This window comes from Artemia franciscana, chromosome 7, assembly GCF_032884065.1.
Source record: "Artemia franciscana chromosome 7, ASM3288406v1, whole genome shotgun sequence".
Classification (NCBI taxonomy): domain Eukaryota; kingdom Metazoa; phylum Arthropoda; class Branchiopoda; order Anostraca; family Artemiidae; genus Artemia; species Artemia franciscana.
The window spans coordinates 49,440,852-49,457,212 of record NC_088869.1 but is presented as its reverse complement, the minus strand read 5'-3'; the positions used below and the strand labels follow the sequence as shown (position 1 = coordinate 49,457,212).

General features: G+C 34.7%; 1 protein-coding gene across 1 annotated transcript in view; it reads right to left on the bottom strand.

Moving 5' to 3' along the window:
* The window catches only part of LOC136029409 (steroid hormone receptor ERR2-like), a gene marked incomplete at its 5' end in the record, with an annotated part of 141,863 nt that overhangs the window by 21,668 nt on the left and 103,834 nt on the right, over positions 1-16,361 (bottom strand). Inside the window, 1 exon segment of the mRNA XM_065707776.1 lies at positions 4,647-4,828. Coding sequence (XP_065563848.1) covers positions 4,647-4,828 — 182 coding nt within the window.

Sequence of the window (16,361 nt, the reverse complement as noted above, 5' to 3'; positions counted from 1 at the left end):
TCACATGATCAAATTCTTTAGCGTTGAAAAAACAACAGCAAAAGAATATCGGAAAAAGGGACTAAATTGAGTTTGCAGCCAGTTGAACTTTATCCTTTTCAATCGTAGACATCGTGACGGATGGAAACTTGGAACATTATCTTATATAATCTAGTTGGTATTATAAAGCTATCCGTAACTTTTCAGGATCAAATACCATAGATGTGCACCAATTTGCACAAATTTGTAGCCCCTCATGAACCTCCTCTAGCAACCCATTCTTGCTTACAAGTCCCTCTTCCGTGAGAGACAAAGAATAACACAATCAGTAATCGGATGATCAAAGGCTATTCCTCAGGGTTGAAAAAAAAAAAAATATTGGAAGAAGGGACTAAATTGACTTTGCAGCCAGTTGAACTTTATCCTTTGCACACCATAGGCTCTGGCTCGAGGACAAGCAAAAACCATCCTTTTTGGCCCCAGGCAAGAGTCGTTCGGAGCTTTCCAAAATATAATGTCATATTCATCAATCCGGCCCGAGGTCCACACTAACAGCCGATTATTACTTACTAGGCCCCTAAATGTCACTTTGCAGACGGTTGAACTTTATCCTTTTCAATCGTAGACATCGTGACGGATGGAAACTTGGAACATTATCTTATGTAATCTAGTTGGTATTATAAAGCTATCTGTAACTTTTCAGGATCAAAATACCATCAGGGACCCATAAATTTCCTGTAATGACTCGCCATCCAGGATCGCTTATTATTGGATGGCGAGTCATTACAGGAAATTTATGGGTCCCTGATTCCATAGATGTGTACCAATTTGCACAAATTTGTAGCCCCTCGTGAGCCTCCTCTAGCAACCGATTCTTACTTACAAGTCCCTCTCCCGGGATATACATCCAAGTTCACCGGAAACAAATAATAGGTACACCAACTAGCAAAAGTTCCAAACCCCTTGTCGCTGAAGTCATTGTAGCCTAACAGCCGATTATTACTTACAACTCCCCTACATGTCTTACAATCGGGAACCAAGTTGTTCTTACCATCAATTACACCAAAAACAGATAATAGGTACACCAATCAGCAAAAGTTGCAAACCCCTCATTGCCAAAGATGATTATAAGCTAATAATCGACTGTTGCTTGGAAGTCCCCTACATATCTCACAATTGGTATCGGCCTATTTTTGGTTCAAGTGTGTACCTTACCACTGAAGTTGTCAACCCCTTGAAATTTTCAAACTGGTGTATGTCATGAAGGAATTTTTGTAACAAAAAATGGATGACATATACTTTGATCAGCTCATCAAGGTCTATCGATTGTCATTGAAAAAAAAATTCTATCTGTCTTAGTTCAAAAGTTGACTTTTTTACCGGAGGCCAACTTTCTAACACCACCATTTAGAAAGGAGCAAAGGATAAGCTCTAATTTCTTTAGCAATGAGAGAACTTTTAAAGTTTAAGAGGTATATCTGATACCATTTCTCTATTGCAATCCCAAGTAGAAAAAAAAGAATGGTAAAGTTAGCTGAAATCACGAACAGAAATGGCTAGAAACAATAGATGGCAGCACTTTCGGACCCGTGGGAAAATCGCACTTTTTTGTTTCTGTAAATTTTTCTATTTATCACTCAAAGAAGATATATTGGCTGTGGGGCCGGGGAACTACCGCATATATTTAACACTTATAGATTTTAGTCCATCTTCAATTTGAAACTGGTGCCTGCCTGCTTGCCTGCTAGAACGGAGCTTTCCACTCGAAAGCAGAAACATGGTTTGATGAAACGAAAGCTTGGCTGCACAACTTCAGATACTCCTCTCTGACATAGGCTATATAACTCCACTTCACTTCGCACACCATAGGCTCTGGCTCGAGGACAAGCAAAAACCATCCTTTTTGGCCCCAGGCAAGAGTTCTACGGAGCTTTCCAAAATGTTATGTCATATTCATCAATCCAGCCTGGGGTCCACACTTTCCGTAAAAACCGCACAGGTTAGACCCTTACCAGTTTCCAGGAATAAGCTGAGATCGGCGGCATAGGAAAAAAAAAAAAAAAACCGGGACAAAACCAAAGTGTTGCTCTCGCAACACAATAAAGATTATTACTGAAATTAATGGCATTTCACAGAACACCAGCACTACTTGTGGGAGTTCTATCACTGTATTATTATGCTGCAAGAACTATCCGATACAAGTAGGAATAAGGTGGATTCTATATGTATATATATATATATATATATATATATATATATATATATATATATATATATATATATATATATATATATATATATATATATATATATATATATATATATATATATATATATATATATATATCATGAAAAGAGAAATCACCAATGCAACAGCACAAACACAAAAAAAAGAAAAAAAAAAAAAAAAAGAGAGAGACAGAAGGAGAAAAGGAAGACTGTTTTCCTAAATATCATGTTTAGATATTTTGTGTGCAAACATAAAAGGTATCATCATATACTCTTTTCTGTATATATCAGCTTTAACAAGCAGTACTAGGAGACCGAGCTTTGCTTGGTGAGAGGAATTTTAGGCGTAAAATGACATTCAGTGTACCCGACCCCCTACGGAAATGAATAGACACAACTACCTGATTCACACAAAAAAAAACGTTTGTTTAATTCTTCTAGATTTATCATATGATCGTATCACAACCAGATTGGATGATTTTATTCAATTACCGGTACTACCCTTAGAATTAGAAGTTTCAAGTTACTCGGGAAATTAATTTTCCCCTCCCAGCACCTTTAATACGTTTTTCTTAAATTGTCTGCTAAATCAAATTCAAGACACAAGAGCCATAAAAAAAACTGTCAAAATGGTGATTGACTTTCCGACAGGGTGAGTGAATATCAATCACGTCATTATTATTCTTAAAAATTCTGACGTCGGTTAATTTTCTCTTGTTTGTATAAAATTTGTATTCAGCAACTATTAAATTAAGGACGTTCGATACCGTAAATCTTATTTTGCGAGTCTCAGCGTCGGCTGACGGTCTCAAAGACTAAGGGTCCATTAGTTAATTTTCCCAGCACTATAGGGAGTTCCAGATTAATTTTTGTAAAAATTGATAGGGGACCTTAAACGCGTCAACAGTTCGAAGAGCTAGCGAGAGGCTTGTCTAATCAATGTACGGAAACACAACACACATAACGTGCATCCTTTGTCCGCAAAAATTTCAGTCAAAGCAGATAGCACAACAGGAAACTTCCAAAGCTGTTCGATTATTCAATGATACTTCTTTTGAGCTGATTTTTAATGTTTTCCAAGTAGGTTTACAAAAATATTCTTAGTGACTGCCCTGTCCTGAATTTTGAAAACAAAAATCTGCCAAGTTCAATGAAAAAAAAGAAACATTTATGCTTTCTAATGATGCAAGGTCAATTAAATCCTAATTTCTTTATCTCTGGGACAAAACAGGAAAAGTTAAATGTTTTTCTAAGATTTTCAGGAAAGTAGGTATTGGCCTTTAATTTTCTGTCATTTATTTAGATCTTTTGTCAAAGCTATACAAGTTATGGAAAGACCACCCAATCAGTACTGAATAGTTTGACCAGACAAACTAAAAATGCTTGCAATGGATGAGATAGAGTGATTCATTTAGATATCGAATAGCCTTAATTAACCCCGGTGTAGGTTGAAAAAAATAGTAAATTGAACTTTGTGTGATCTCAGCAAGGCATTTTAACAAAAAATATTGCTATTTCGGACTGTAGTTTTTGTAAAGCAAGTTTGTTTTTCTTTTGTCAAGTTTAGAGGCATGAATTCACGGATTCATTAAATAAAAAACAAAATGTATATCTACAACTAAGTTTAAAAATAAAAACAATATTTTTTTCCTTTTGAGAGTCAGGGTGGGAGGAATCGAATTTCAGCGGGGGGGGGGTCAATTGGGGGAAAATTCCGAACGCTCTTATTATGTCTGAAATTTACTTCACCGAGCAAAGGTTTGGTTCAATACGGCAGATTATAAACATCCTGTTGATTAGTACGATAACTAAGCAAGAACCAAGAAAATGCGGAAAAAGATGAACTTATTATTCAATCTGATATAAAAAGATGGACAACGCTAAAAAGTGAATAATGATCTTGGTTTCTGAATATTTGTATTATAGAAATTTCAATTGTAGTCGGTGTGCAAAAATTTCAAAGCATTAAGTTACCAAAAAAATAGGTCTGCGAACCAAGATTAGAACATTGGAAGCTACAGTGACGACAGTGATCGAGTATGGTTCTGTCTGAAGCGTGAACGATCGGAAAAACGGAGGAAGATTTGGCAGATGTTTTCCAGAGAAATTGCCTACGGATTGCTTTGGGTACCCGACTGACTGACCGTATTTCAAACAGTAGACTGTACGAAAAGTGTGAATCAATTCTGCTTTCTAGAGCTACGGCTATAATGAGAGAAACTGCGATGACAATGTTCTGTGGATGAAGGATGACAGATTACCAAACATTGTAATTTTCGGTGAAAATCAGGTCGTCCTTGGTTGGGGATGGAGGATGTCGCAAGGAAAGTTATAAGGGAAATGGGAACTTCCAGGGAACGAGTCTTTGAATAGATTGAGATAGATGATTCTAGTAGAGTGAAAAATAAAAAATTAACAAACAAAATGATTAGTCTTACATAATCATAAAAGTCTCCTAGTCCAGAGTCAATGGCTTGCTTTCTAGACACTTGAACTTCGGTGGCAAATTGTAGTCTTCCATTCTTACTTAGAGATCTATAGGCTAACGACAATGATAAAACTTCTGGCCAAGTATATTGCAAAAGACGCATTTGATCCCCTATTGGCAGTTCTGAAAATCCTGAAAAAGAATAATTGTAGACAGAGCTAATCAGTTTTCTTAATATTTTCCTACAATTATATGATATTAAGAAATAACAAGTGGCTGTATATGGGCACAGTCATTGGATGCGTTTCTTAGCATTATTAAATAAAAAAAAACTAGTTTATTTAACTGAAAGTAAGGAGCGACATTAAAAATGAAAACGAACGGAAATTACTCCGTATATGAAATGGGTTGTCCCCTCAGCAATCCCTCGCTCTTTACGCTAAAGTTTTTAATTATTTTAAAAAGTAGAATTTTGGCAAACAGTCAAACTTTAGCGTAAAGAGCGAGGGATTGCGGAGGGGACAACCCATTTCATATACGGAGTACTTTCTGTTCGTTTTCGGTTTTAATGTCACTCCTTACTTTCAGTTAAATAAACTAGTTTTTTTATTTAATTTCTGAACGTTTTTGAATTAATGCATGTTTGATTTTGGCTCTCCACACATAAATTATTAAAATGAAATTTGCATATTAATTCTTTTTTTGGCTAAATGGCTTTCTGTTAGTTTTGATCAGAAGATTTTGAGAAATAAGGGGTGGGGAAGGAGGCCTAGCTGCCCTCCAATTTTTCGGCTACTTGAAAAGGGAACTAGAACTTTTAATTTTTAACGAACGTTATTATTATTAAAAAATATACGTAACTTAAGAATTAACTTACGCAACAAACTTTTATATTCTTATATTTTTATTATGTATGTGAGGGGGTTTGTCCCCTCGTTAATACTTCGATCTTTACACTAAATCTTAAGTTTTGTCCCAATTCTTTAAAAATGACCAATTCAGAAAGGTCGTAGAATAAATAGTTGACATTACTAAAAAAACTTTAGCATAAAGAGCGACATATTTATCTCCTCCTAAATACCTCGCTCTTTATGCTAAAGTATTTTTAGAACCCTCATATTCGTAATAATCTCTGTTCGTTTTAAGTTTTAATGCTACTCCTTACTTTCAATTGAAAATACTTTTTCATGTTTATTTTTTCATTGTTTTTTTTTATAGTAATGCTAGAAAATCCTGCGCCCTTTTTATTGAATTTCTCTTCCCCCATCACATATTCCTCCAAGAAAAGATTTTCCCACAAAGGCCCCTCCCCTCAAGCCCACCTCCAAACCAAAAAAATCCCCCTGAAAACGTCTGTACACTTCCAAATAACCATTACTGTATGTAAACACTGGTCAATGTAACTTGCAGCCCCTCCCCCAGGGACTGTGGGGAAGTAAATCATCCCCAAAGACATAGTTATTATGGTTTTCGACTATGCGGAACAAAATAGCTATCTCAAAATTTTGATCCGTTGACTTTAGGAAAAAATGAGCGTGGGAGGGGGCCTAGATGCCCTTCAATTTTTTTGGTCACTTAAAAAGGGCACTAGAACTTCATTTCCGTTAGAATGAGCCCTTTTGCGACATTCTCGGACCACTTGGTCGATACGATGATCCCTGGAAAAAAACAACAAAAAAAAAAAAAAACAAATAAACAAGCACCCGTGATCTGTCTTCTGGCAAAAAATTCGAAATCCCACATTTTAGTAGATAGGAGCTTGATATTTTTTCTATAGGGTTCACTGATACTCTGAATGCGATGTTGTGATTTTGGTTAAGATTCTATGACTTTTAGGGGGTGTTTCCCCTATTTTCCAAAATAAGGCAAATTTTCTCAGGCTCGTAACTTTTGATGACAAAGACAAAATTTGATGAAACTTATATATTTAAAATCATCATGAAAATTCGATTATTTTTATGTATCTTTTAGCATCAAAATCCCGTTTTTTTAGAGTTTCATTTACTATTGAGCCGGGTCGCTCCTTACTACAGTTCGTTACCACGAGCTGTTTGACTAGCTGGCAGAATCTATGTCAAATAATGAAACTCTACTAGGTGGAAGAATTGAGATTGAAAAAGACTTTGGCTCATTCAATTCGGAGCGAAAATACAATTTTTAATGGCAAATTGTTTGACATGGATTTTGAAAAATCGTACTTTATGTAAAATAACCACCTTTTTAAAACCTAACACTTACTTTTAACTTTCCATTGCAGTCAAAGCTTGGATCCTTTCCCCTAAAAAGTAATTGGAATTCGTCCAAAATATAATTTTGGTCAAGCCCTGCTTATATTGAACGCTAACCAATATTCGCTCTTACCGTGAATGGTTCATGACCTGTTCTTCGTTTTAATCGAACAAAAATATTTCCACTGCTCATTTGCTTTTCCACAATAAATATCCCACATAATCTTAATATGTCTCTCAAGTTAGGACTTCCCTGGAGTTTTATTCAGTTGAAAACATGGCTTTGGCAATTAGTTTCCGCCTTTGATAGACCCTATTTTCGCAAACGAGGTTCCCTCCTGAGATATAATTGATCCGTACACACTCTTCTAAATATATCCCCAATATCTAGTGTCCTCCTCAATCAGACAAGACTGATGAAGAACAATTAGCGTCAGTGAAGCATAAAGGACCTTGGCTGAATGAAGTTTGGGAGACAGAGTCTTGGTTGAGATTTGTCCTGGGCAAAATATTGTCAGCTCAATTTCCCGGTTATGATACAGCTGCTATGCATGGTAATGAAGCAGGTAGATATAACATTTCGCTCGTGAGAACCAGTTGAAAACTTTATAGGGGGGGATGACAACCAGGACCTTTGTTTTTACCAATGTTTAAACGGGAATATTGCTCGCTTTACTATTTCATATGTATTTTAAATGTCCTTTTATTTTCTAAGCGGGAGAGGGCAGTTATTTCCTGTTAAAACGTCAGCCTCCATAATCTGGAAGCATTTCAGAAGCATTTTTAGTTTGAAATTAAATAAAAAAAATCTGACTTACATCAAGATCATGCTCTTCTGTGTGTGGGGAGGGGAGTGGCGTGACCTTTTTTTCTGAAACGTACAAATTATGGGGACGATCAACCCCCAACTAATCTATGGATTTTTACTATTGATTCTGTAAAGGGGCTTTTTTTAATCCCAAGCTCCCAAACACGCACAGGTGGGGTCCCATTTAAGGAGTGGCTTGTGGGGTTTTGGTCTCCCATAAAAGATCGGATAAGCAAAAAATAAGGTCCAAAGCCATTTTTTTCTCGACAGGGGACGACAGGGCTAAACACAAAGCAGGTCGTCCGCAGTTGGGGTAGGAGGATGTCGTAAAGAAAGATTTAAGGGAAATGGAAACTTCCTGGGAGGGTGTAAGGAGGGAGATCTTAAAGAGATTGGGATGGAGGAGGAGCGTGCGTAGCTGTTGGCTTCAGGCGGCCCTGTGCTGCGGTAAATTGTTAGTAGTAGTATTCGAGAAAAGATTGACCTTTCTCTCTGATTCTTGTTAAGGACCATAGATCACGGGAAGTTGATGGAGATATAGCCATCAAATTAAGACCTACCAAAGATTTGAGAACTCTAAAAGTTCTTACTTTAGAAGTTATTTTTATTCTATGAAAATGTTTCATCTTGGTTCTTCCAAATATTAATTATTATCGTGTCTGTACATGCGGTGGTGTAAGGTTTACGTGGCCCTTGTGCTCAACAACTTTTTCAGGCCCTGGACCTTGGTCGGATCGAGAAAAAAAGCTAATATTACAGGGAGTATACCCAGGTGGCGTTTGTGATTATTCCTGGGAATTATTAGTTTTCTAGTCCCATATGATTACTAGTCTTAAGGTCAAGACAGGGAAGTTGTTTTATGCGGTGTTTTAGAAAAAGCCAAACTTTCTCGCTGCTTGAGTTAAACTACCCTGGTCATAGGTAATCAATGGACAATTCTGATCTCACCTTGAATGACACGTAAAAGCACTAAGTGTATCGAGCTTTAGCTTATGTAGATTGGCTTGACCTTTAGCTTTACGCTACATTACGTATTTTTTTTACAAACTAAGCTATTCCTAGGGGCATTGCGAAAGGAGTATATTGATCAAGAGAATCAAGTAAATACGAAGTATTCTTAACAAAGGCTTTCCATTAAACAAATGGACTTTCCCAGAACTCATAAATTCTAAGTCCGAAAGGCATCACGCTATGTCCTAACTAACAGTAAAAAATTCCTTCGCTCTTTCTTAATGTTAAAATTTTCCGATGCCAAGCTATGATGTATAAAATGTATTGTTTTTAAGGCAGGTAATTGGGAACAGATGCCCCCTAACAGGTGATATCTTAATATTTAGACGAAATTGTAAAAAAGAACAGCTAATATTTATTTTTAATATTTTTATTTTGAGATGGTGATTTTTTGTCATAAAAACTTCAAAAAAGGCTCGTTAGATATGAATTTGAAAGAACTAGTGCTCTTTTTAATAGTCAAAAGTAGTTCAAGGGCAACAAGCCCCCTCCCACGCCCACCAATTCCCAAAACACATCTAATCAAACTTTGAGATAGTCATTTTGTTCAGAGTAGTTGAAAGGCCTGAAAATTATGTCTTTGGGGATGATACCCCCCCCCAACAACCCAAAAAGATTGTACGTTATACCCCGAAAGCATGTAATGCTCTTATGGAAAGAATGGCCGTATGAACTCCGAAGCGGGCTCATTGCACTAGAAGTCAAATGTTCTAATACCCTTTTCAAGAGTCAAACTGATCAGGGGAAAGCCACTCCCCACGTCCTATTTTGCCCAAATGTATTTGATAGAAATTTTGAGATAGTCATTTATCCGAAAATAGTCCAAAGATCATATAATAAGGCCTTTGGGATTTATTTTGCTCAAATGCATTTCATTCACTCATACCTGTCTGAGTATGAGTAACTAGATAAGATAACCGTTTCGTTTGATTTCAAATCGGACTAATAGAATATATGATATAGAATTGAACTTTACTTGAAAGCTTCTATATCATATGCATAGTGTAACAGATTGTATCATCATATTCATGGAAATGAGTGCTTATATAAACACTTCTTTTAGAGGGAACTCATGATCATACATATACCAACCTCCAAGGAGCCCAATACTCTTACCCCAACTTTTTGCCCCTCCCTTTTCCGTACTTAAATTTTTTATTTTAAATTTTTTAACTTCAATTTCTCTTTACTTAGAATTTTTTTAGATTCTCTTAAAAAGACATAAAAGTACTTAAACAAAAAAAAATCGATCTGTAATCAAACAGTTCGTGGTAACGACCTGTAGTAAGGAGCGACCCGGCTCAATAGTAACCAAAACTCTAAAAAATTGAATTTTGATATCAATAGCTACATCAAAAGAACCGCATTTTAATGCTAATTTTAAATATATAAGTTTCATCAAGTCGGGTGCGTGTTTATTTGTTTGTTTTTTTGTTGTTTTTTTTCCCAGGGGTCATCGTATCGACCAATTGGTCCTAGAATGTCGCAAGAGGGCTCATTCTAACGGAAATGAAAAGTTCTAGTGCCCTTTTTAAGTGAACAAAAAAATTAGAGGGCATCTAGGCCCCCTCCCACGCTCATTTTTTTCCCAAAGTCAACGGATCAAGATTTTGAGATAGCCATTTTGTTCAGCATAGTCGAAAACCATGATAACTATGTCTTTGGGGATGACTTACTCCCCCACAATCCCTGGGGGAGGGGCTGCAAGTTTCAAACTTTGACCAGTGTTTACATATAGTAATGGTTATTGGGAAGTGTACAGACGTTTTCAGGGGGATTTTATTTTGTTTGGGGGTGGGGCTGAGGAGAGGGGGCTATGTTGGATGATCTTTCCTTGGAGGAATCTGTCATGGGGGAAGAAAAATTCAATGAAAAGGGCGCAGGATTCTCTAGCATTACTATAAGAAAACAATGAAAAATAAACATGAAAACGTTTTTTCAAATGAAAGGAAGAAGTAGCATTGAAACTTAAAACAAACAGAGATTATTACGCATATGAGGGGTTCTAAAAATACTTTAGCATAAAGAGCGAGGTATTTAGGAGGAGATAAATACCTTGCTCTTTATACTAAAGTATTTTTGGTAATTTCAACTATTTATTCTACGGCCTTTCTGATTCAGGGGTCATTCTTAAAGAATTGGGACAAAACTTACGATTTAGTGTAAAGAGCGAGGAATTAACGAGGGTACAAACCCCCTCGTATACATAATAAAAATATAAGGTTATGAAAGTTTGTTACGTAAGTTAATTCTTAAGTTACGCATATTTTTTACTAATAAAAACGTTCGTTAAAATTAAAAGCTCTAGTTGCCTTTTTAAGTAACCGAAAAATTACAGGGCAACTAGGCCTCCTTCCTCACCCCTTATTTCTCAAAATCGTCTGATCAAAACTAAGAGAAAGCCCTTTAGCCAAAAAAGGAATTAATATGCAAATTTCATTTTAATAATTTATGTGCGGAGAGCCAAAACCAAACATGCATTAATTCAAAAACGTTCAGAAATTAAATAAAAAAAAACTAATTTTATAGCTGAAAGTAAGGAGCGACATTAAAACTTAAAACGAACAGAAATTACTCCGTATATGAAATGGGTTGTCACCTCCGCAATCCCTCGCTCTTTACGCTAAAGTTTGACTTTTTGCCACAATTCTACTTTTTAAAACAATTAAAAGCTTTAGCGTTAAGAGCTAGGGATTGCGGAGGGAACAACCCATTTCATATACGGAGTAATTTCTGTTCGTTTTAAGTTTTAATGTCACTCCTTACTTTCAGCTAAAAAAATTAGTTTTTTTTTTATTTAATATTCTCAAAATATGAAATGAAATGATGCAGATATGTGAATCGTGATTTTTCCTATCAGGAAAATAATGTTTGTTGTGAGGTTTCTTTTCTTTTTTTAGACTTACAATTTTTGGAACTTTTTAAAAGTATTGCTTAGTATTGGAGAATGGATAAAGTCAAAATTAATAAAGTCGTAGGCCTATATATTTTAAGCGATGATATGACAACCCTATGAGGAAAATGATACAATAAAGCCTTTTTAAAAGTATTGCTTTGTATTGGGGTATGAATAAAGTCGAAATTAATAAGGTCCTATGTATTTTACGTGATGATACGACAACTCTATGAGGGAAATGATAGAATAATGCCTTTGAAAAGTATTGTTTAGTATTAGGGTATGCAAAAACTCTAAATTAATGAAGTCGTATATATTCTGAGCGATGATATTACAGCTCATATGGGCAAAATGATAGAATAAAGCCTATTGAAAGTATTGATTAGTACTGGGGTAAAAAATACATCCTAAAAGATCGAAAATTCTTCTTACAAAATATTTTTACAAAGCAAAAAATAATTCTTACAAAAAAATAAATCCTGAGAAATTACAAATTATTTATGCAAAACAAAAATAATTCTTACAAAACAAAATACATCCTAAATAACCACAAAATAAAGCCGAAGTACTTAATGATCAAATACATTTAATAAAAACGGATTTATTTTACTCGTGTGTTTTCTTATTTCGGAAATTTAAAACCCAAGTTTCTTAAATTCTGAAATATTTTTAATAAATAAAAGCTGAATATTAAACGTATGCGTTACTTTTTACATGAAACTACAAGTTTCTCAAACGATCAATTATTATTAATAAAATCAGATTTGTTTTAGCCTCATGCGTCCTTATTTGTCAAAACTAAAATCCAGGTTTCTTAAATGATCATATATTATCGATAAGTCAGATGTAATTTAAATGTGTTCGTTCTTATTTCTGAAAACTATAGACCAAGTTTCTTAAATGCTCAAATATTTTTAACAAAGTAAGATGTATTTTAACCGTGTGTGTTCCTTTTTATAAAACTAAAACCCAAGCTTCTTAAATGATCAAATATAATCAATAAAACTAGATGTATTTTAATCGTGTGCGCTCTTTTTTTGAAAGCTAAAATCCAAGTTTCTTAAATGATTAAATATTACAAGTAAATCGAATGTATTTTAAACGTGTATGTTCTTATTTCTGAAAATTAAAGCCAAAGTTTCTTAAATGCTCAAATGTTTTTAATAAAATAAAATGTGTTGTAACCGTGTGCCTTCTTCTTTTAATAAAACCAAACCCCTAAGCATATATAAGAAATCAGATGTATTTTAAACGTAGGTGTTCTTATTTATGAATCTAAAACTCAAGTTTCTTAAATACTCAAATATTTTTAATAAATAAATATATTTTAACCGTTTGACTTCTTTTATGAAAACTAAAAATCCAAGTGTTTTAAGTGATCATATATTATAAATTAAATCAGATTTATGGTAACCGTGTGTATTTTTATTTCAGAAAACTAAACCCCAAATGTCTTAAATGCTCAAATATTTCCAATAAATCAAGATGCATTTTAACCGTTTGCGTTTTTTCATGAAAACTAACCTATAGTTCCTCGAATGATTAAATATCATTAATGAAAACCAAATGTATTTTATTAATAATATATGATCACTTAAGAAACTTGGGTTTTTAGTTTTCATAAGAAGAAGGCACACGGGTAAAATGCATCTTATTTTATCAAAGATATTTGAGTATTTGCAAAATTGGGTTTTATATTCAGAAATAACAACACATACGGTTAAAATGCATCTGATTTTATTCTATATATTTGATCATTTGAGGAACTTGGGAGTTAAGTTTTATTAAAATAAGCATCAAACGGTTATAACAGATCTTATTTGTTAAAAATATCTAATCATTTAAGAAACTTGGGTTTTAATTTTCGTGAAAAAAGACCGCACGCGATTAAAATTCAACTGATTTCGTTAGTGATAAATGATCAATTAAGAAACTTGGATTTTTAGTTTAGTACAGAAGAAAATAAGAAATACAAAGATTCTCACTTCTAAGTTCGGCAACAGTGCAATTAATACAACTTTTCCTTTTTTGCTAGCCAAACAGTTTGTGGTTATGAACAGTAAGTAAGGAGCAACCCGGGTGGTTGCGAACAGTAAGTAAGGAGCAACCCGGCTCAATAATAACCAAAACTCTTTAAAACGGAATTTTGATACCAATAGATACACCAAATGAATCGAGTTTTTATGCCGATTTCAAATATATACGTTCCATCAAGTCTTACGCATCAAAAGTTATGAGCCTGAGAATATTTGCCTTATTTTCGAAGAAAGGGAAAACAACCCTAAAAGCCATACAATCTTAATGAAAATCACGCCATCAGATTCAGCGTATTTCCAATCAACAAAAATGTGGAGTTCTGTATTTTTTGCCTGAAGAAAGATTACGGATGCATGATTATTTGTTTTTTTCAGGGGTGATCATATTGACCCAGTGGTCCAGGAATATCGCGAGAGAGCTCATTCAAAAGAAAATTAAAAGTTCTAGTGCTCTTTTTCTCAAAAAATTTGAAACAGAAAAATATAATCTCAAAAAATTGGAGGGCAACTAGGTCCCCTCCCTCACTCATTTTTTTCCCAGAGTAATCTGATCAAAATCTTGAGATAGCCATTTGGTTCAGCATAGTCGGAAAATCTAATAACTATTTCTTTAGGAGTAAAATGTCTCCCCACAGTCCCCGAGGGACGGGCTGCAATTTGTCATTTTTGCCCATTGTTTACATAAAGTATTTATTATTGAGAAGTACACAGCCGTTTTTTGGGGTGGGGGGTTGTGCTTGGGGTGGATTTCTATGAGGAGAATTTTCCTTGAGGAAGGAAATTTCTGGGCAGTGAATATTCCAGGGAAAATGTTACACTGGAGGGTCTTAACAGAATTATTATAAAAAATTCTTTTTGATTGTCTTACATTCTCTTTGCCAAATTTTTTATGCGGAGATATTCCGGGGGAATTATCCAGGGACTTTTTCTGCGTGTTTTTTTCTGGGAAATAATTTCCATGGAAGAGCTCATTTCTGGATTAACCGAGAAACCGATTAGAGATTGAAGTCATATTCAAATGAAAGAATGCCTAGGAGAATTTTTCAGAGTAAATCGTCCATAAGCAATTTTATAGGGAGGGACGATTCTCAGCGACGACGGAACTGTCTGGAGGGAATTTGGCGGGGGGGAGGTGCAATTTACGTTGGATGAAATTTTTACGGAGGATGTATTCGTGAGGGGGAGGGGTGTATTTTATAGAGGGTGAGCCGGATTTACCAGCATTATTTGAAAAACGAACAGAAATTATGCCATATATGAAGGGTTGCGCCCTCTTAATACCTTACTCTTTACGCTAAAGTTAGGCTGTTTACTAAAACTGGAACAAGGGGGCCGTTTATTTAGAATAGGAAGCTTTTTTAAAAGTACAAATGGCTTTAGCACAAAGGGTAAGGCTATGAGGATGGGGCAACCCTTCATATTCGGGATAAATCTGCCAAAATTAATATTCAGATTTTGTTTTAATTTTTCATGTACGGTCAGCCAAATTGGAACATCAATTAGTTGAAAAACGTTCAGAAATTAAATAAAAAAACAAGCTTTTTAACTGAAAGTAAGGAACAACATTAAAACTTAAAACGAACAGAAATTAAAACGTACATGAAAGGGGCTGTCCCCTCCTCAACGCCTCACTCTTTACGCTAAAGTTTGACTTTTTCTCTCAACTCTACCTTTTAAAAAGTGGAGTTGTTATAAAGGGTCAAAGTTTAGCGTAAAGAGCGAGAGGTTGAGGAGAGGACAGCCCATTCATATACGGAATAATTTCTGTTCGTCTGAAGTTTTAATGTCGCTTTTAATTTCAGTTAAAAAATCTGTTTTTTTATTTAATGACCAAAAGAAATAAAAATCTTTTGGCGTCACATTTAATAAACTTAGCGGCTTCATGATAAAATTAAATAAAAAAACAAGTTTTTTAAATGAAAGTAAGGAGCGACATTAAAACTTAAAACGAACAGAAATTACTCCGTATATGAAAGGGGCTTTTCCTCCTCGACACCCCGCTCCTTACGCTAAAGTTTTTTTATTGTTTTAAAAGGTAGAGTTGCGAGAAAAAATCAAACTTTAGCGCAAGGAGCAGGATGTCGAGGAGGAAAAGCCCCTTTCATATACGGAGTAATTTCTGTTCGTTTTAAGTTTTAATGTCGCTCCTTACTTTCATTTAAAAAAACTTGTTTCTTTATTTAATTTCTGAAAGTTTTTGAATTAATGCATGTCTGATTTTGGCTCTCCGTACATAAATTATAAAAATGAAATTTGCATAATAATTCTTTTTTTGGCTAAATGGCTTTCTCTTAGTTTTGATCAGACGATTTTGAGAAATAAGGGGTGGGGAAGGAGGTCTAGTTGCCCTCCAATTTTTCGGTTACTTAAAAAGGCAACTAAATCTTTTATTTTTAACGAACGTTTTTATTAGTAAAAAAAAAATACGTAACTTAAGAATTAACTTACGTAACAAACTTTTATATTCTTATATTTTTGATTATATATATGAGGGGATTGGTCCCCTCGTTAATACCTCGCTCTTCACACTAAATCTTGTTTTATCCCAATTCTTTAAGAATGACCCCTGAATCAGAAAGGCCGTAGAATAAATAGTTGAAATTATTTAGAAAAAATTTAGCATAAAGAGCGAAGTATTTATCTCCTCCTAAATACCTCGCTCTTTATGCTAGAGTATTCTTAGAACCCCTCATATGCGTAATAATCTCTGTTCGTTTTAAATTTTAATGCTTCTCCTTACTTTCAA